The sequence below is a fragment of the Capsaspora owczarzaki genome (assembly GCF_000151315.2).
Source record: "Capsaspora owczarzaki ATCC 30864 unplaced genomic scaffold supercont2.6, whole genome shotgun sequence".
Classification (NCBI taxonomy): Eukaryota; class Filasterea; order Ministeriida; family Capsasporidae; genus Capsaspora; species Capsaspora owczarzaki.
In genome coordinates, this window is record NW_011887297.1 from 1,496,416 (window position 1) to 1,516,205 (window position 19,790).

Sequence of the window (19,790 nt, forward strand, 5' to 3'; positions counted from 1 at the left end):
CCAAAATCTTTCCCCCCGCTTTGCATCAAATCAATGGGTGGTGGATCCAGTCGCCCTGTCCCGACCAAGCTCGGCCAGACGCTCGACCCCGAAGAGCATCAGTATCTCGTCCAAGTCTTTGACTCGATTGTGGCGATGCGCGAATTGACTGGCATCGACGCCGAGTCGCTCAAAGTGAGGGCCGAATTCGGGTTGGACTCTTCCCCCCTCCCCAATGCTACTCCTGCAGCAGTATTCATACTCAGCTGAGCCAATGACCATCATCGACTGTTGATGCACATGTTTTTGTCCGAGTTTACCGAGTTTTGTGGGAGGTGTTTCTATGGGAGAGGCTCTCTGAGATTCTACTCTGCTGTGCACTCACGTTCACCGAACAACTCGTGGCTGCACACAGGACTTTACCTTCCCACTGTCGTCCAAGGCGACCATCCGGCTATTCAACTACTGCTATGCACTGGCACACGCCAAGACGACCGCGGCCTCGCAGCACAGCCACAGCCACAGCCACAGCCACAGCCACAGCGGCAACAACGGCAGCGGAAGCGGGTCGTCGGCGGGAGGGCACCACCACACCGGCCACCTGGCCGCCACGGTCGGCCCCGGCGGCGATCTGAGCGCACTACTGAGCAAGCCAGAGTTCTTTGCGGCGCTGGCGAGCGGGTACAAGGACGGCGCAGAGTACCAGAAGGAGGTCTTCCGCGCGCTCTGGTGCGACATGACCATGCGCCCGGTCGTCTCGGACGCGTCGTACACGATGCCTGCTGACGAGGTCGAGCATATTCTCGGCAACATTGTGCGCGCCGTGCGGGAGCTCGGGTACAATTTCGCAGCCAACCAGCAGTTTGACGTGCTCGAGCGCAACGAGGCCAATGCCCAGCACGCGCCGTTCGTGCAGGCGTCGGATGGGGACGCTGCACAGTCAGCCAAGCTGCCAAAGTCACAGCCACCACCAGCCAATCCTCGCTTTGTCGAGTACCTGATGCGCCACATGGTCCCGGCGTTGCACGCGAGCGAAATTCTGGCAGCGTTTCACGAAGAGGAGGCCAAGGCATCCGAGGACCCGGCCTACGTCAAGAAGCCCCTCCAGTACGAAGCCGCGCTGCCCAGCGCCATTCCCATGTCGAGCAGCGCCTTTGAATCGTGGCTGCGGGCGTGTCCGTTGCTCTCCGCGCTCCTGCAGTCGCTCTTCCGACTGCTGATTGCTCGCGAGCTGCAGCAGACGCCGTCCATTTTCAAGTGCTCTCCGTTGTTGTCGCCTTCGCTCACTCCTCGGCTGTCCATGCTGCTCGACCAAGAGTCCTTGTGGATGATCAACTCGCAACTACCCACCGATCTGCGCCGCGAATGGCGCCGCGTTTATCTCAACACCGAGAACGGCGACAGCTTCAATCGGTTTGCCTCCAGTCTCGAGCAGGCGTACACCCCCACCGTCATCATTGTGCAAGACAAGGGTGGACACATTTTTGGCGGCTTCTCGGCGACAAAGTGGGCCATTAACTCGAACTTTGTTGGTAGGTGTTTTGTGTTGGGCCAAGTTTCAATGTATTCTTCCCAAGCTCATTGTTGACAACACAACAACACCACTCCCCAATTGCGATGACCACAGGTTCCGAACACAGCTTCCTATTCTCGTTGGTGCCCAAAATGCGCGTGTACCCGTCGACCGGCCTTAACTCGAACTTTGTCTACTACAATCAGGGGATGAAGACTTTGCCAAACGGAGTGGTATGTGTGTGGACGAAAGTCGTTGACGATGGTGTCCTGTATCGTTGGGTTTGGCATGCTGGTGGTGGCTGGCGACACGACGACTTACTTTGATACCACTTCAGGCATTTGGAGGGCAGTTTGACTATTTCGGCCTGTACATTGACAGCGCGCTTCACAAAGGACACAGCAAAGGCCACCCCATTAGTAGCACGTACAGCAATCCATCCTTGTCATCCACCCCAGAGTTTCAGGTGGATCGCGTTGAGGTCTGGTCGGTGGGACCGCTGCCAGATCCCGAAACGTTGGAGACGGCGTCAAAGTCAAAAGCCGGTGCGAGCATTTTGGACGATGCAGCCGAGCGTGCCATCATGGATATGGCCGGCAAGCCGCACTACAGTGACGGCATGCGAGCCAAGAAAGAAGACGACGACGACACCTTAGAGACGGGGAAATCCACCAAGAGCCTGGCAAATGCATAGTTGGCTAAAGATGTGCTGTGTTGTGCCTAAAAAACAACCTGATTAGAACTATTTGTACGAAAATCCATTCACATTTTTTGACACGCGCTTTGAGCACAAAAAAGATGCCACCATTCACATACGCTCAACGGTAATGAGCAAACCAACAAGTACAAAGACGTCAAAAGCAAAAACACTGGTCTAAAAAGGAACAACAAGAAACGGACTGCGACAATCGACATGTCTAAAGAACCGGAGCAGCCACCTTTGCAACCACAAGAGCTTGGTGCAAATCTTCCACAAGGTCTTCCGCATCTTCAATGCCAATGCAGAGTCGGATCAGGTCCTCGGGCAGGGCGCGCTCTTTGCGCACATGCGCGGGAATACTGGCATGCGACATGCGACATGGCATGCTGATGAGCGAATTGACGCAGCCAAAGCTGACCGAGATCGAGAAGAGCTTGCACGCCTCGACAATCAGCTGGGAGGTCTCGGTGGATCCTGTCTCAAAGCTGAGCACTGCACCGGCTCCGGTGGACTGCGAGTCGTGCAGCGCCTTCTGAGGGAAGGACGCCAAGCCAGGGTAGTGCACTCGCAACCCGGTGGATTCCAGGAACTGGGCCACGCGATGGGCGTTCTGCTGCTGCTTTTCCATGCGCACGCCCAAGGTTTTGATGCCACGCAGCAGCAGCCAGCAATCAAAAGGCGCGAGTCCACAGCCGCTCGCGTTGATGATAAAGTACACGTCGTCCGCCACTTTGGGGCTTGAGACGGCAATCACGCCTGCCATGAGATCGTGGTGTCCGCAGAGATACTTTGTGCCAGAGTGGTACTCAATGTCCACACCGAGCTCGAGCGGCCGTTGCAGGTACGGCGACATCATGGTGTTGTCGACAACGACAAGCGCATTGGGTGCGCGCTCCCTGGTCAATCGCACGACTCCTGCAATGTCTGCGACGCGAATCAGCGGGTTGGTTGGGGTCTCCAGCAACACGAGGCGGGTGTTGGTGCCGAGCGCCTCCGCCACCTGCGCCAGGTCTGTTGTGTCGACGTGCTTGGTGTGAATCCCTTGTCCTTCCAAGAATTTGAGGAGTCGGTTTGTGCCTGGAGGGCCACAAAAGTCCGAGGTGCACGGTTAGAATGGATGGGAGGATGGAGGGCGATCAAAACAAGTATTCAACGAAACAAACAACGAAACAAACAAAACAAAACGAAACAATTGAGAAACCAACCTCCGTAAATGTCAGTGCCCGCGACAATTTCCTGTCCAGTTCGCACGAGACGTGTAATGACATCCAAGGCGCTCATTCCGCTTGATACGGCGAACGCGCGATGCGCGCCACAGAGTTTGGCGACGTGTTTTTCTAAAGAGACAACGTTGTTCATAAATGAGCAAAGCCACACGTTTCCAGAAGATCGGATTCGAGGCGAGTGGTTTTCCAGGTATCCGCAATCCACGTGCGATGGCAGATCACACAGAGTCATGGATTGTGAGATGGACATGCATGTGAGGCAACAGAACGAGCTTTGTGTGATCTCTGTCGTTTCGCTTGATTGTTTGGTATTCAAAAAACGATCATCACTCGAAATGCATTGCTCAAGAGCCACACATTCGCACCGATCGTGCTTTGTGCTGATCTGACCGTGACTTGGGGTTGGGTTCGGGTGACTTGGCGATGACGGAATCGCGCACAACGACAGCTCGAACATGCGAATGCAAAAGTAGATACAAGATGGGATCTTACCGAGGGCAGTGCGGGTTGGGTTGCCAGAGCGAGTGTAGTCGTACTCGCCATGCGCGTCGGCGGACGTCTGCTTGAAGGTGGCTGTCTGGTAGATGGGAGTGGACGCCGGGTTGTAAGGGTCCTTGAGCGACGATTCGAGCGTGACCACCTGCGTCGCGAGGCGGTACCGCGGCCCCAGCGATGTCGACGACGCAGACGCAGACACGGTGCCTGATGCGGGTGGCGTCGCTGGGTTGGGTGCGACGGCGGTGGCTGGGGCAGAGTCAGAAGAAGAAGAAGAAGCGGACGATGGCGGCTGGACACTGCCAGATTGGGACGATGGCGTATGCGGCGGGGACGGCGGGGCGGACGTGCACTGCATGGCTTGGGACTACTTGAGGAGGGAGGGTGGAGAGAGGGGAGGGGAGATTGAGTTTGTCGAGGGGATGAGGTTCGTGAGAGACAAAGTAAGGAAGTGAATTGGTGAGTTGCTGGGTCAGTGGTAGTGAAATCTGCGGTTTTTGTTAAGGACTGACGGACTGGAATGAGAAGCATGGCCATTCGACATTGACATTAGCATGGGTGTATTGTGAATGGAACAAACATCAAAACACGGGACAGTGCAAACGAGTCGGCGATGGCAGTCTTTCAGCAAAAGCAGTTGGATTGTCAAACACTGTAAAGACTTGCCGCATCATCACAGTCGTCCGGCAAAAGGCCCGGCAGCTCGACGAGTGCAAGTAGCCTGGTCTGTTGAGATCAGGAATTGGGGGAGTGAGCTCGGCAGTTTGTCAAAAAGGCGGGTTGGCAAACCTACACAGTTCCGACGCACTTCCAGATTTGGCAGCGTCCCTTCTGTGCTCGTTCAGCCAGCGCGTACTATAAAAGGATTTCAACCCCAAAGCCAGTTGTTCTTCAGTCTTCCTTTTCCCCCTCTTCTTGATCGCCGACGTGTAGCAGCCAAACCGCTTGCAGCTCCAACCAAACCTTTGCCAAACCATCAACTTTTGAACGCAACATCCCTCCCATCATGCATTTCTCGCCCGAGTGCCTCGCTCTCTTCAACAACATGCAGCGTGGCAAGGCCAACCATCGTTTTGTCATCTTCACCATGAACGACCAGGGCTGCGTCGACATTTCGCAGCTTGGCAGCGAGACCGCCGAGTTTGACGAGTTTGTTGCAGCATTGCCAGCGAACAAGGCGCGCTATGCCCTGTACAACCTCCAGTACACCGCTCAAGACACCAGCACTCGAGTGCTCGTTGCTCGCCACAAGCTCATCTTTGTGCAATGGATTCCCAACGAATGCAGCGGCAAGGACAAAATGTTCTACGCCATCAACGCTCCAGGCGTGCGTCTCGCCGGCCCGAGCACAAACACTTGCGTCCAGGCCTGCAGCATGGCCGACCTCGATCTTGATGCGATCAAGCAGTCTGCCGCACGCTTTGAGGCCGAGAAGCTTGTTGTCTGAATGGACGAGCGCAAAAAAAAAAAAAAAAAAAAAACTTGAAAATGTTTTGATTTGGTTGTTTCTGTGGTGCTTTGAGTTTCTGAGTAAAAATAATTGTAATGTTGAGTAAGTTATGAAAAGGAAAGTGCTCAGATTTTGTTTAAGAGCATTGCTGAAAGAAAGAAAAAGAGAAATCGTTTTGTTCGTTAAAAAATAAAAAAAAAAAGTAGCTGCAGTAAGACTACCCCATTGCCTCTCCTCGGCGCGCACAACGTGAGCTCGGTTGCATGAGCAACGAGACAGCACAGGCAAACGTCGAGAAGGCGTTCATTAACGAGGCGGCTGCATGGCTTTTGACAGCCTTGCATTAGAACACGCCTCCACTTCGCGCTCAAGCAACGAGGTTATAGCTCATCAACCTGCATGGGAGACTTGTCTTTGTTGAGCAACAAAGACGGGATGCAGACTAAAGAAATGATCCTTTAGAGTGCGGTCTTACCGAACAAATGCAACTGCAAAAAACTCAAATCGACAAAAAGAGGCCGAGTGCTCATCCACGTGTGACCATGAGGCCGGCCGTTCCGCGTGTGGCGCATTCTGCATTATGGGTGGGAAGGGTGGTCGGTAGCAACACGCTGCTGCAGCACGACGGCGCCCGAAACGAGCACCAAAATGCTCGAGGAGGTCGTTGGCATTGGAGGGGAGGGGAGGGGAGGTGGGGTGTGCTGCGAAGCGGAGTTGTCAATTGGAGGGGACGATGAAGCAAACCAAACAGGCCAAAGCAGTTGCTGCGTGTTGTGCACGAAAGTAAAGTCATTGTAGTAGATGCAGCCGCAAAAGCAATGCAAGGAAGGTGCATTGCCGTGTGTCGAGTTTGATTGTGGATTTGCCGTGTCGAATGGTGTTCTCGTTCTGCTTCTTTGCCGCCGCTTCCATCCAGATATCAAAGTCCACACTGCAAGCAAACTAATTCATGAATCAAGAGCGAATAGAGGGGATGGAGAATGCTCAGAGCAACGCACACCAAAAATCCAGAATTTTGCGTCGCACAATCGAAACACAACCAAGCTCTACAGAAAATCAACACATCACAACGCACTCATCATCAAGGACTGCTGACTGGCGATTCGGTGGGTGCAGGGACCGCGGCAGTGTCGTCGGCAGTCGCAGCAGCAGCAACAGCAGAAACGGGTTGGTCGGCAGCTGATTCGCCCCCTCCACTGCTCGTGGTGATGGCAGAGGCCGTCGTTGACAACACGGATGCCGTGCGATTGCGCTTCTTTTCGTGCTCCGTGTCTTCCATGGAGCGACACAGCGCTTCGGACTCGTATACTGAAGCCGGAAAGTGTTCCAAAAGTTGTTAAAAGTTGTTGAGATTGAAACCGGTTTGTTGCCCAGTCCGGAGATTCCGATCATGAACACGATCGTTTTGCATCAAATCGTAGAGCATGCATGATGTTGTTGCATGTTTCGTTTTGGCATCACAGGTGAGTGAGTTTCCATTGCCATTGTTCCAGCAAAACTCAACTCAGAGCTTTCCCGTTTCTCTCATTCTCAACAAACGAGCCACCCGGACGATGATGACGGACTCACGTTTCACTTGGAGCGATGACAGATGCTGGCTGAGCAGCTCGAGTGTGTCTGGCAGCAGCACCGTGTCGGCGGCAGTCATGAGCTCGAGCGACGAGGACAGATTCTGCACGTCCTTCTCGCCTCGTCGTTGCTAAAGTGGCAGCAGCAAGAGCCGTTGAGGATCGTCATCATCATCATCATCATCACCACCAATCAATCATGAGCAATTGTAAGCATTGCAAGCAGCTTTCAGCACTGGTACCTCAAACTCCTTGACAAACGCTTTGGCCTCGCGCTGTGCGAACGCAGAGTGGTCCATCAGCTGCGTGTGGATGCCGCCGATGTCTGAATGCATTCGAATCAACAATGCATGAACAGAGAATGCAAACACGAAGCAGGCAGCAGTGACAAGACCGTGAGCGAGATTATTCAGCTCTCTTCCAATCCCAATCCACTCTCAGAGACTGTGAGTGCAGGTTTGCTTTGCCTTTGACAATGCCATCGAATGAAGTCATAGTATAGTTAAACAAGGAAAGACTGATTGCACGATGACACGATTTCAATGCACTGCAGTGCATGAATCCATCCATCGTCCCTCTAACTCCAGCTCCTCAACCTGAGGCAGCATCTCAAAAACGAACGAATACATCCATTGACAGGTTGATTCTCAGATTTTCTGAGATTTTCTCAGTCCTCTATTTTGCATTGTTTCCCCACCACAGTTGCAATGTCCGACACTGCGCTGAGCGGCGACGACGCTGCGCTCCATCATCACCCTCACAGCAGCGATGATCACAGCGACGACCAGCCCACCAGCAGCAGCACCAACAGCAGCAGTCATACTACTCATAGTCATAGTCATAGTCATAGTACCAGCAGTCGTGAGTAGTTTGTTAGTAGGACGAGGATTCGCATCCGTGTCGGAGTTCTGCATACTGGCTTCACTCAACGCCCTGCGACCCCCCCCCCCTTTCGCTGCGTTCTGTTGTTGCTGTTATTATGCGTGTCAGATTCGTATTCCGCTGCTGTTGCTGCCGCCGCGAATGCAGTGCCGGACGTGGCCCAGCTGGTGCTCGCAGTGCTGCCGCGCTTCCTCGTTACGCCCGAGGTCGCCCGCATCGCCCGCTCGTTCGACGCCACGGCGCACAAGATGCTCGCCAAGCACCTCCACGAGCGACCCTCGGCCACAGTGTTTGCCGTGCTGCTTGCGCTCGGATCGCTCGTCCCGGTCTCCATCTTTATGCTCTACCTCGTATTTGCCACCTTCCTCCTGCTGGCTGGATTTCTGCTCGTCGAGTGCGCAGCCATCTTCATTGGGCTGGGATTCCTGATTGCCACCGTCATTGGAATTGCCGCGTTCTGCTTTGGAACAACCGTCTTTATCGTCACTGCAACCTGGGCTGTTCGCGTGATTGCAGGGCTGCTCGAGATTGACATTGCTGCGACCGTTGCGAGCCAACGCATTGTTCGCACGCGCGCCGCTGCTGCTGGACAACAGCCATTCCGTCATCATCATCATCATCATCAAGAAGTGCCACTGCTCGCTCAACAACTGCAGCAGCAGCAGCAGCAGCAGCAACAGCAGCAACAGCAGCGACAGCCTCATGTTGTGCATCTCCAGCGCTCGCCCATTACGATCGAGGCTCGTTCTACCAACGGCGAATGAGCCAAGATTCGAGCTCTCTTTGTTGCACGTCCTCATTCTCGTCCTAGTCATTGTTTTCCCTGCATCTCTGGCGCTCGCCCCATGACAATCGATCCGAGTTCTGCTATTCCCAACCCCCGTCCTCGTTTTTGTTATCGTTTTTTGTATTTCCCTATGCAAGCTGCTGCACGACACAGTTGTCCTTTGATGGTGAATCTGAAGCTGCTCGAGTGCATGCTTGCTTGCTTGTCGCTTTCCACCGTGTTTTTGTCGTGTTTGCTGTGCGTGAATATCACTTTAGTCGATTCTCTGCCTGTCTATTCACCCTTTCAAACAGTCTCCATTTTCGAAACCAAACAAACAAACAAACAAAAATGCTCAAACAGTGCTTCATTGGCATCGACGTCGGAACGGGCAGCGCGCGCGCAGGACTGGTCGCCGTGGACGGACGGTGCGTAGTGCCAGCCGCCCCAACCGCCACACTGCTCTCATGCTTTGTTTGAGCCTGCTACACACTTGATTCAGGGGGTATTGGTTGAGACAGCGAGCGAGCAGTAGTCCGACGTGAAGTTCGCATTGAGCCAATCTCATCCTCGCCAGTCCCACCAACGCAGAATGATTGCCAAGGCGACTCGCGATATCAAGACATGGAACACGCGGGACGACTACTACGAGCAGTCATCGGACGACATCTGGCAGGCCTGCGTCGAGTGTGTCAAGGTAAACAGATGAACAGCTCAGATCACTGCTGAATCTGAGATTGTACAACGGTAAAAGGTAACGCACTAACGACTATCACCCAAATGCGACATCATTATTGCAACATGGAATCAGGACGTACTTGCACAAGCGAGCGCCTCCGATGGCGTCCGGAAGGAGGACGTTCGCGGATTGGGATTCGACGCGACGTGCTCGCTGGTTGTGCTGGATGAGGCAGCAGCACCGGTGACCATCAGTCCCGACTCACTGGACAATCAACGCAACATTATTGTGTGGATGGATCATCGCGCGTCCAAGGAGGTAATCTGCGGCAAAGAGGCATTCGATCGTTTTCTGCTCGAATTGTTTGTTGGTTTCGCTCACCGATTTCGTTCATTCAGGCCGCAGAAATCAATCAAACAAACCATAACGTGCTCAATTATGTCGGCGGCAAAGTATCGTTGGAGATGCAAATGCCAAAGCTGCTCTGGTTAAAGCGAGTACGTAAACTGCGCGTGTTCACATTTTCAACCACTCGTGCACCAACTCACCTTCCACGCCTGACTTTCTTGTTCCCTCAATGAGTCGTAGAACATGCAAGAGGCGTGCTGGACCCGGGCAGCTCACTTTTATGATCTACCGGACTTTCTTACCTTTCGCGCCACGGGTTCCAGCGTGCGGTCGCTGTGCTCGCTTGTGTGCAAGTGGACGTACATGCACCACCCTGCTCATGTTGCAGCGAACGCTGCCACTGTTGGGTGGTCGAACTCTTTCTTGCAGCAGGTTGGCCTGGACGACTTGGCAACTGACAATTATGCGCGACTCGGAACCCAGGTCCAAGCTCCTGGATCGCCCATCGCCAATGGGCTTAGTGCAGCTGCGGCCGCCGAGCTTGGACTGCTTCCCGGCACCCCTGTTGCCACCTCTTTGATTGATGCACATGCCGGAGGTGTGGGCGCACTTGGAGCTCGTTCGGACGCGTCGACGTCTGTCAACTTGCCCGAGCGATTGGCCCTGATCTGCGGCACCTCTTCCTGCCATATGGCACTGAGTGCCGAGCCTCTGTTCGTTCCTGGTGTATGGGGTCCCTACTACTCTGCCATGGTGCCAGAACTGTACCTGAACGAGGGAGGACAATCGGCGACTGGCAAACTGGTGCGGTTCTCGTTGCCTGTTGTTGAAGCTTTGTGTTTTTTGGTAGTCTGGGGGTGTGCTGAAAAATGCTTGATCTCCCTTATCAGATTGACCACATCATTAAGCGTCATGCAGCGTATCCGGAGCTTGCCTCCCAAGCTTTGGCACGGTACGTTCCCAGCGTTGAGTGTTGCCTTCGAAGCTGCGCATCCTCACCTTCCAATGCTTACTTCGTGAGGTAGTCAACGTGCGCCGACTGCCCTCTTGACAGAGACGTTGACCGTGATGGCTGCCAGGGCTGGTGTTCCGATTGGTACGCAAATTCTATTTTTTTCTTTTCGTCGTGATTCTTCTTGCTCTCAATTCACCCGTATTGATGCTTGTCATCTTGCTTGTACTCGCAACACAGCAACCCTTTCCCGAAATGTGCACGTCCTGCCGTACTTTCACGGCAATCGCTCGCCGCTGGCTGATCCATCGCTTCGCGGCTCTATCGTGGGACTCAGCTTGTCAGAAACGATCGAGGACCTTGCCGTACTGTACCTGGCGACAGTACAAGCGATTGCTGTAGGTCATCGAAATGGACGCCAGTCTAATTCAGTGGTTTTTTATTCTTATTTTTGCTTTTCACGTTGGTAGTATGGCACGCGTCACATTCTCGAAACAATGGCCAGTCGGGGTCACTCGATCACAACTCTGGTGGCATGTGGTGGACTGGCCAAAAGCAGTCTGTTTGTTCAACAACATGCGGATGTGTCGGGTAAGGGGTGAAGCCTTTTGCAATGTGCAGAGTTCATTGCGGCCCCCTCACTGTCGTCCGAAACTTAGGTTGCACCATTCTGCTGCCCAAGGAAGAAGAGTCCGTTTTGCTCGGCGCCGCCATCCTTGGTGCGTGTGGATCACGTCATTTCCCCTCCATCCAAGTAAGAATCAAAAGTGTTGAGCTTCAGCTGCTCCTCGGAACATTGTCTCGAACATGCAATTGTTTGCTTGTTTTTTGTTTTGGCCCAACAGGATGCAATGGCCTCCATGAGCGGAACAGCCAGCACAGTCACCCCAGACGCCACACTGCGCAGCTTCCACGAAGCCAAGTTCAAAGTGTTCCGACGCATGCACGAGGACTTTTTGTTTTACCGCACCACGATGGAAAAGACCGAGTAGTCAGTGGAAATAGGGGGAAACAAAAAGCAAAAGCAAAACATGGGAATTCAAGTAAAATACAAATCAATTTTGGTAGTGGACAATTTGTACATGGAAAAAGTTGTGTTAGTCTGCGACATGGGGTGTCGGCGGGTTTGCCGGTGCTTGCGCCTGTTGGAGCTGACCAGAAAGCGTCACGGAGCGTCCGTACTGCTCACCACCGGATGCATCATCGCTGCTGGTGGCACGGAAGGACGACGACCGCGAAGTGCGACCGCTCGCAAAGGCGGGCATGCCGCGCGGAAGTCGCTCGCGCTCGGCGTACAAATCCAGCACGCGATTCTCAAGCGCAATGTTCGCGTTTCGAACTGCAGTGAACTTTTCTTCGGTCGAGCGTTGCAAACTATCGGCAAGGCCGCGAGCGACCTCAAAGTCTCTGCGGAGACCCTTGAGCGCGGCCTCGCTGTCGGCAAGCTTCTCTTCGGCCGTCGCGGCCCGCCCTTCGGCCGCGCGCAGCCGCTGTTGCAACGCACCTGACCGTGCCTGTTCGTCTGCAATTTCCTGCTGCGCCATGCTGAGCGCGAGCAACGACTCGTCCGTCACACGACTCAGCTGCTCGTGGACAACCTGCACCACCGCAATGCGCTTATCGTCCTCATCGTCGCGTTGCAGAGTTTCGTGCGAGAGCGTCTCGACTTGCTTGCGCAGAGCCTCCATCGTGGCGAGCTGCTTTTGCGCGACTTCTAGCCGACCTTCCAGCAGCCGGACTTGAGTTTGCGCCTGCTCGGCTGCATGCCGGAAGCGTGTCGTCTCCAACTGCAGGGCAGTGAACGAGTCGTCCAGCTTGACGTTCGTCTCGCGAAGGGCAAGATTTTCTTCCAGGTTGCGTCGCAGCGTCGCCTGCAAATCCCGCTCCCATTTGGTTTGTCGCTCCAGCGTCTGCTGGTGCTCCAAGCGCTGCTTCTCGAAGGCCTGTTGGAGACGCACCGAGTCTTTTCCGCGCATTTCGATTTGCAGGCGCTGTTGCAAACGGAGCACACACACCCACAAAAAAAAAACCAACAAAGTCATCATTCATTGAGCCATAGCCACAGAATTCCTCGCTTCCAGCTTGAGCCAGCTGCATTTCCCAACAAAAAAACCAACCAACAAACAAAGAAACATACCAGCATTTTGACTTCAGTCTCGAGGAAAGAGCCGCGCTGGGCGTTTTGCTGCAGTTTGCGGGCTCGATGATCGTCAAGCTCACGAGCGACTTTTTCGTAGAGCAGCTCATTGCGTGCAAGAACGAGCTGAGTTTGAAGTATTTGAACGTCTGTGGGGAGCGGATGCAAAACCGACACGGCTGCTGCAGAAGTCGCTGGCGACGAGGAGCTGGCCTCAACAGGCGCCACCATTGCATCGTCGGTGGGCACCGAGTTCACAGGACTCTCAGCGATGGGTAGCATTGTTGAACTAGTGGCAGGCGGGAACGCAAGGGCTCCAACAGCAGGCGAGGACGGCGTTTTGGGCGACGGCGAGCTCGAGTTGTTGGCACTACCTGCACCCACACTAATGCGTCGAAGCATGGTGGAAATGCTCGATGCGCGCTGTTGCCGCTGAGGCGTAGAGGAGGAGGAGGAACCGGACGACGTCAACCCAGCAGTCGGCAGAGCGTTTCGCGAGGCCTCATGTAGCTGATGCAAATGGTTGGAAAGCCACGTCTGGGCATCGGAAATTTGCTGGAAAACAGCTGAGGCCTGTGTCATTAGTCCAAACAAGAGCAACAGCATGTTACTTGGGTGAGACATTCAACATGCATGACGCCTCAAAACCATCCACGGTGAACAACAACAACAGCAAACGCACCGCTGCCCCTGGCGAGGAACTGGAGCTGGGTTTGACACCAAAGGAAAGCGTGTCCAACTCGTCGAGCAACGTATCATCGTCAGGCGAAAACTCGTCTCGAGCGGGACTGGTGGAGATTGGCGTGCCGCTCGCACCAAACACTGCGTCCCAAAGGGACTTTTCTTGACGAACAGCACCCTGGACAGCATCATTGCCGAGAATGTCCCAACTGGAGGCGCGTAGCGAGGCCAAGGACATGAGCTGGCTGGTCGTCACGGCTTCCGAGGCGCGATTCACCGGTTCCTGGAGTTTGGAATGCAGGGGAGCCGCTGTTGTGGGCGCAGAGCCAACTCCGCCCTTGCTCAAGCGCAAGCCAAAGCTGGGCGACGACGGAGGCGACTTGTGAGAGGAGGCCAATGCATCAGCGGGATCTGGAAAGGCTGGAAACGAAAACGCGCTCGTTGGTATGCTCGAGCTGCTGGTGTGAGGAAGTGCCGTTGCGCGGGGGAGCGTTTCGCCAGGTTGCGGTGCCGCAGATGGCGGCGCTGAATTCGAAACAGCGACTAGTCCATGGAAAGTCCCAGCAGGGATGTCGTCTCCAGAAGCCGAGCCCAAAACAAGGGATGGGTGCAAGCCGACTTGAATCAACAGTGGCTAAGCAGGGTCGGAGGAGTAAAAGTAATCGTAGCAAGGCAACAAAAAGTCAGAATCGATGGGCGAAAGACAAAGGGATGAGGGAGAAAGAAGAACCAGAATCAACCTACCCGCAAAGAGTCCTTAAATTCAGTTAGCAAGGCTCGGTCTTGCGCAGCCATGGCATATCTCGTGCGCAAGGCGTTGAGCAGGCTATTGGGCATGGTGCTATAGAGCAAACGAAGCAGCGCTGTCGAGCTTTGACGCATGTGCGTTTGCACTCCAGCATCGGCGGCGAGTTTTTCGGCGGAGGGTTCATTCTCGCTCACATGGGCTGCATTCACATGCCAACACAGGAAGCAGTGAGTGGACTCGGAGCGTTTGGTGCCCAGAAAATATGTCACCAGATCCTCACTTACCGAGAACAATCCATGTGGATGTCGCGAGGTTTGACGTTGAACCCATCGACGAGCGGTTCATGGACTCATCCAGATGCAGCGATGGCAAGTCAAAGTTGCCAGACAGCCTGGACCCGAAGAAGGCCGACGAACGGGGTGTGTTTGCCACAGTCGAAGCCGCCAGCGACGCCCGCGCGCTCTGCGAGCCCAGAAATGCGGCGGATTGTGGCTGGGACTGTGCCTGCGACGCGCGTACACTTCCTGCGGAAAGAGACGAAGAGAAGGCGCCGACGGTTTGCGAAAACTGCTGCGCTTGGCGCTCTTGGATTTGCGGCCCGTCCAGCACGGCCTGTTGCCATCGCAAAAGCCGAAGAAACGTTGGAATAAGGTCTTTCACAATTCGCTCCAGGTTGAGTGTGATTCGCGGGAGAGCCATGCAGAATGCCATGCACGCGGTAGATAGCGCCACAATATGGCAATCAAACTGGGGGAAACGTAAAGTTTGTTCGTTAGCTGCCACACAAAAACAAAAAACAAACAAACAAACAAACAAACAAACAAACAAAAAACCCGAGTGCGCCCCAATAACCCCACAAGGCAGCTCTTTCATCCAACAGGTGCTTTACTGATAAAATAGAGATCAGGTGTGGATATAGCGGCGAGTCGTACAAACGGTCGGCAAAGCTCTGAGACAATCAAGCAAAAATCCAAAAAGTCAGTGCCAAGAGCTACCAATACAGACTCACGCAGCCTTACCGGTCGACGAAGTGCCTGTGCAGTTAATAGCAATGCCGCGATACGGGAATGTGGCGAAACTAAATGGTCGCTGACATGGGCCAACAACCGCTGCACAAAGTTTTAGAAAGAAAAGAGTTGAGCGTCGGAATTACAGCCAGAACATGCTGGGCAGCCTCAATAAATGCTCACCGCTGCCTGGCTGTCGTCGACCGAGACAAGAATGGCTGCGGCATTGCGAGATTTGGAGGAAAAGTGACAGTGGACACAGGCGGCGAGAAAGTTGGAGTCAGCTCGACATAGCTCCAGCAACAAGGGCTTCAAGTAGCGCCAAAGCTGTGCATCACTGGAATCAATGTTGGCAAGTAACTCTGAATGCCACGAGTGAAGTTTATCGACGGGGACGGTGCCGTCCAGCACGAGAGCGTGAAGAAATCGAACGAGCACGGTGAGCTGTAAAGTGTTCAAGCCGTGGGTCGTTCCGCTTCCACTCGTTGCCTGTGCTGCTGACTGAGATTGCGCCAACGCTCGCACATTGACCAGCACACGATCGAGCGCATGGGCGGCAGCCGCAGCACCGCTCGGGGTGACAGAGTTGCTGGCTTGAGTACTCGCACCGCCACCGCTGGACAATCCTCCCGACGAGTGAGTGCCTGAGCTTGCTACGTTGCTGGCAGCGGTGGCAGATGCTCCTGCGGTCGAGCCTGTGCTGGTGTTTGCTCCAGCGGCGGTCGCGCTTGAGGCATGACTGTGGCTGTGGCTGTGACTGTGATTGCCATGGCTCGTGTGACCATGGCTGCCATGACTATGACTATGGCTATGGCCGTGTCCATGGCTTGACGATGACTGCGCCTGTGCTTGTGCTTGCGCTTGGGCGAGGCTCGAGTTGGTCGCGCTCGCAGCGAGGCGCACAAACTGGACGAGGCGATCGCTCGTGAGCTCGTCAAACAGGCCGCTCTGGACGCACTGCGACACTGCGCGCGAGATTGTGAGCGAGTCAGTCACCGCAGCAGGAGCAGGAGCAGGAGCAGCAGCGGCAGGAGCATTGGCTGAAGAAGTGGGCGCTGCGCCAGACTGAGGAGCAGCCGCCGACGCCAATGCTGCGGATGGTGATCCTGAAGCACCACCAGACGACATTGTGGACGAACCGGCGGAATGGACAGCGGAGGTGGAGGAGGTGGTGGTGTGGTGGGTTCGGCTTTGGTTGCTGCCCTGACAGTGAATGGGAACGAAAGGACTGAGACTGACTGAGACTGACTGAGACTGACTGAGGCTGAATGAGATGAATAGAACGGAAATGCTCAGAGCGAGTTGCTAGCAAGCATTCGCGTGTGGAACAACAAAAACGAGATGATTTTCATGCATGACAATGCCCCTTGTCACAAAAGAAAAGATGTGGCGAAGTGGTTCGAAACCAATCAGATCACCGTCCTGGACTGGCCTGCGAACTCTCCCGACCTCAACCCCATCGAAAATGCGTGGAACATGGTCAAGAACAAGATCTACCAGGAGAGGGAGATCAAGAGCAAGGCCGCGTTGTGGGAACGCTTCCAAGCGGTCTACGAAGAAGTGCTCACGCCAGAGGTCTGCCGCGATCTCATTTCATCGATGCCGCGCCGCATTCAAGCTGTGATAGATGCCAATGGTGGTTATACCAAGTACTGAAGTGGAGCGAAGGCGCTGCGACACGTTGTTTGTGTGCCATGTAATGCTTTGTGAAAATTGGGCAAAAAATCGGCTCTTTTTCTGTTTTTTTGAGTTTTCATTTTTGTCTGTTCTCGTTTCGAATCTTAACTCCCAGCCCGCTGCTTCGCTTCTAGAATGTGTCTGGTACACTGTACCATGAATGCGCATTCCGCGGGCGAGACGGAAAGCAACACAGGTCCCAGGGAGGGCGAAAAAGTGAAAAAAGAGGGGATCGGGATAGTGTTATGTTATTATTTATTTATTCATTCATAACTTAAACATTCTTAAAAAAAAAGGGGGGGGGGGCGCTTTCTCATTTACCATCCAAAAACCGTGTGACCAGTGTGACCAGAGGGGTACATGGGAAATATAGTACTCGACCAATTTACCCATTTGTGGGTGTGTGACCAAAACGGCGAAAAAATGGGGGAAAAGGTGAGACAAAGTTGACAATGGGGTGGTTGGATAGGTCGAGATTGCTCCACCATTTAGTCACACCCACACTACCCATAGAGAAAAGATGCAAAGGGCCCCCCCCCCTCCCCTGACCCCCTGATTTTAAACTTCTTTCAACTTTTGTTTCAAATTACTGATTGAGCTTCTGCAGTCCTTTTTCAATATTTTCAATGCCGGTTTACATTTTTGTGCAGACAGATCTTATGTTTAATGGCGTGTTCAGCGCTGTGACTCAGTTGTCTCAACGTCGTCAGATTGGTCATCTTGGATATAAGAGCGTGACTAACGCCTGTATCGTCAATCGTGAATCAATCGATACCTTCGACAACGCGTACCATTGGGCTCGAACAACTGCTGTTATCTTGCGGAACTTTATGATCGAGGCGTGTAATTTGCCCCTCTTTCCCTCAAATGCGCAAACGACCATTCCCAACCAAAGAACGACCCGGATCGATGCTGCTGGAGAACAAATCTCGATCACCAGTCTCGTTGAGGAGGCCGAGCGGGTTCGAGACAGCTATGACCAGCTTTTCCCTCACTATCTGCTTCAAGACAGTGCGAACTCTGCGAACTCTGCTCCCGGATCCTTCGTCCGTCGTGCTGTCATCGTGGTGCGTGATACCACGACTGATACATGGCGTCTCTACGATCTCCACACAACTCTGCGCTGGCAACGGATGCCCAATCCGAGCACCGAATGGAAAACGGTTGGAACGGTGACCTGTGTTGGCGGCATTGTCACAAAAGACGCCAATGCTGATGCTTGGAAAAGACTGCTCCTTCTTATCGAGGATGACGATGATGCCTCTATGAAACGTGCCGATGCCATCGTTGAGGCTCTGGTTGCGGATCTGAAGAAGCTCGATGTCAACCCCAACAAGTAACTTTGCTGGTTTTTTTTTTTTTTTTGATAGGTGTCATAAAAAACAATAAAAAGTGTTTTGTTTATGTGTTCGGCCAATCAAATCATCCATTTCAAGGGTTCGGTTCCCGAACTTTTTCAAAATTTCGGAAGTCCAACACCTCGCGCGGCATCACCAGCCAATCAGATCGCTCGGCGCTGATGCCCTCGGTGATAAGATCGGAAGTTTTTGGCCAAACAACCCAAAATGGGTACAAACACCCAAATTCAGACGCTTCGAACAACAAACAACCCGATTCGGATGCTTCGAACAACAAACAAAAAGATCAAAAACCAAATTCGAATTTCAGTCCAGCTCGTCTTGCAGTTTTTCAGGCAAAATGACAGGGGAGTTAACTAAAAATCGAACTTCTACTACCATGAGTACACCCACCCACACCACGGCCACCTTTGACGTGCCCCAACACTCCGAACCTGTGATGGAGGTTTTTGGCGAGATGTGTCAGGTTTTCCACGGTCTTTTGAATGGATTGCCCCACTACTCGCACAAAAGCCAAGTCGACACTCAGCTCGCGCATCTGGCCCGATCCGCGAAACGAGTGATGGCAAGCGGGTTCTGCTGGAGCCAGAGTGCCTGCAGAGCGCGTTCTTCAGATGCTCCAGTTCCTGAGGAGCCGTCCGTCGACTCAGCCAGCGCCCCAGTCCCACTTCGGCGCACCAGCCCTGCCGGCGCCCCAGTTCACCTCAGCCCTAATGGCGGCGCCCCAGTTCGGCCAGCAACGTAGTGGACCTCGCCATCGGGCAAATACGTGTTTACTCAACACGGAGGATGAGGAAAATGTATATTTTGAAAGAAATTTTCATCACAAGGGGGGAGGGGGCAATATTTGATTTGACTTGACCCAATTGTGTGGGTAGGTTTGGTTTTGTTCAAATCCATTGTGTGGGTGTGGGTTACACCGGTGACAGATCTCGGAGCTTCAAGTTGACCAGATAAACGGTCGATTTGCCATTCGCCGAGATGTACTTGGACGGCAGGTAAGAGCGAAGATCGGTACCCATAGTCGACGGTGCTTGGACTTGCACTCAGAAGTTGCCGATTCGCGGAAGTCGATTGATTGACGCTTTGATGGTGTCGTTTCTTGTAGCCTTGTATTTACATTCGGGTGCATAATAGTGGATGGCGCCCGAAACACTCAACTACCGCAAGTTCTCGAGCCAATCGGATGTATTTTCGTATGGCGTTGTGCTTTGTAAGTTGGATTTGCACTTGTCGAGCAAAGGTTGAATTCCGCGACGTTGCTCACGCTTGCGTTTTGAATCAGGGGAGCTCTTTACAATGGGCCAAGCACCCTGGGCGAATGTCGAACGCGAGCAGTACCTTGTGGGTCTGGAGCGCGGCGATCGTTTGCCGCAACCTCGGGACTGTCCTGCGCAACTCTACTCGCTGATGTTGACGACCTGGGAATGGGAACCCTCTGCACGCCCTTCGTTTGCCGACTGCGTGCTTTTACTTCAGCAGGGCCGTTCGCCAAGCGGCACAGTTCGCGATTTGGGGGCTTTGGTGCATTGATTTGTCGGTGCATTGATTTGTCGGTGAAGGTTTGTTGTAACAGTTTGTGTTGCTCGATGGGTGGAATCATGTTACTTGAAACTCAAGCAGA

At 53.7% G+C, this 19,790-nt stretch overlaps 9 protein-coding genes across 9 annotated transcripts; 6 read left to right on the forward strand and 3 right to left on the reverse strand.

The window, feature by feature from the left end:
• Positions 1-6: 6 nt before the first annotated feature.
• On the forward strand, positions 7-2,259 carry CAOG_04468 (hypothetical protein). Its single transcript, XM_004348246.2, has 4 exons — positions 7-174; positions 395-1,511; positions 1,607-1,725; positions 1,830-2,259. Exons 1-4 carry the CDS (start codon positions 34-36, stop codon positions 2,184-2,186), a joined length of 1,734 nt encoding a protein of 577 aa, XP_004348296.2. The 5' UTR covers positions 7-33; the 3' UTR covers positions 2,187-2,259.
• CAOG_04469 (cystathionine beta-lyase) lies at positions 2,238-4,414 on the reverse strand. The gene is made up of 3 exons (XM_004348247.2): positions 3,911-4,414; positions 3,398-3,529; positions 2,238-3,269 (listed from the first exon to the last, which is right to left on the reverse strand). The coding sequence occupies exons 1-3, from the start codon at positions 4,269-4,271 to the stop codon at positions 2,410-2,412; spliced, it is 1,353 nt and encodes a 450-aa protein (XP_004348297.1). The 5' UTR covers positions 4,272-4,414; the 3' UTR covers positions 2,238-2,409.
• A 406-nt stretch (positions 4,415-4,820) lies between these two features.
• CAOG_04470 (hypothetical protein) lies at positions 4,821-5,603 on the forward strand. The gene has a single exon (XM_004348248.2). The coding sequence runs from the start codon at positions 4,920-4,922 to the stop codon at positions 5,358-5,360; it is 441 nt and encodes a 146-aa protein (XP_004348298.1). The 5' UTR covers positions 4,821-4,919; the 3' UTR covers positions 5,361-5,603.
• Positions 5,604-6,338: 735 nt separating this feature from the next.
• CAOG_04471 (hypothetical protein) lies at positions 6,339-7,439 on the reverse strand. The gene is made up of 4 exons (XM_004348249.2): positions 7,399-7,439; positions 7,174-7,256; positions 6,933-7,062; positions 6,339-6,671 (listed from the first exon to the last, which is right to left on the reverse strand). The coding sequence occupies exons 1-4, from the start codon at positions 7,424-7,426 to the stop codon at positions 6,445-6,447; spliced, it is 468 nt and encodes a 155-aa protein (XP_004348299.2). The 5' UTR covers positions 7,427-7,439; the 3' UTR covers positions 6,339-6,444.
• A 173-nt stretch (positions 7,440-7,612) lies between these two features.
• On the forward strand, positions 7,613-8,868 carry CAOG_04472 (hypothetical protein). Its single transcript, XM_004348250.2, has 2 exons — positions 7,613-7,792; positions 7,922-8,868. Exons 1-2 carry the CDS (start codon positions 7,639-7,641, stop codon positions 8,575-8,577), a joined length of 810 nt encoding a protein of 269 aa, XP_004348300.1. The 5' UTR covers positions 7,613-7,638; the 3' UTR covers positions 8,578-8,868.
• A 38-nt stretch (positions 8,869-8,906) lies between these two features.
• On the forward strand, positions 8,907-11,628 carry CAOG_04473 (FGGY-family pentulose kinase). Its single transcript, XM_004348251.2, has 11 exons — positions 8,907-9,007; positions 9,171-9,276; positions 9,391-9,576; positions 9,657-9,755; positions 9,847-10,410; positions 10,497-10,558; positions 10,632-10,702; positions 10,799-10,956; positions 11,029-11,149; positions 11,218-11,312; positions 11,404-11,628. Exons 1-11 carry the CDS (start codon positions 8,931-8,933, stop codon positions 11,548-11,550), a joined length of 1,686 nt encoding a protein of 561 aa, XP_004348301.1. The 5' UTR covers positions 8,907-8,930; the 3' UTR covers positions 11,551-11,628.
• Positions 11,543-16,389, reverse strand: CAOG_04474 (hypothetical protein). Its single transcript, XM_004348252.2, has 8 exons — positions 15,315-16,389; positions 15,144-15,233; positions 15,014-15,073; positions 14,409-14,871; positions 14,121-14,323; positions 13,378-14,010; positions 12,696-13,268; positions 11,543-12,549 (listed from the first exon to the last, which is right to left on the reverse strand). Exons 1-8 carry the CDS (start codon positions 16,257-16,259, stop codon positions 11,656-11,658), a joined length of 3,861 nt encoding a protein of 1,286 aa, XP_004348302.1. The 5' UTR covers positions 16,260-16,389; the 3' UTR covers positions 11,543-11,655.
• Positions 16,390-16,607: 218 nt separating this feature from the next.
• Positions 16,608-16,787, forward strand: CAOG_08781 (hypothetical protein; the record flags this gene model as incomplete). Its single annotated transcript, XM_011272109.1, has 1 exon — positions 16,608-16,787. The coding sequence occupies one exon, from the start codon at positions 16,608-16,610 to the stop codon at positions 16,785-16,787; it is 180 nt and encodes a 59-aa protein (XP_011270411.1).
• Positions 16,788-17,434: 647 nt separating this feature from the next.
• CAOG_08782 (hypothetical protein) lies at positions 17,435-18,148 on the forward strand (the record flags this gene model as incomplete). The annotated part of the gene is made up of 1 exon (XM_011272110.1): positions 17,435-18,148. The coding sequence occupies one exon, from the start codon at positions 17,435-17,437 to the stop codon at positions 18,146-18,148; it is 714 nt and encodes a 237-aa protein (XP_011270412.1).
• Between the last annotated feature and the right edge of the window lie 1,642 nt (positions 18,149-19,790).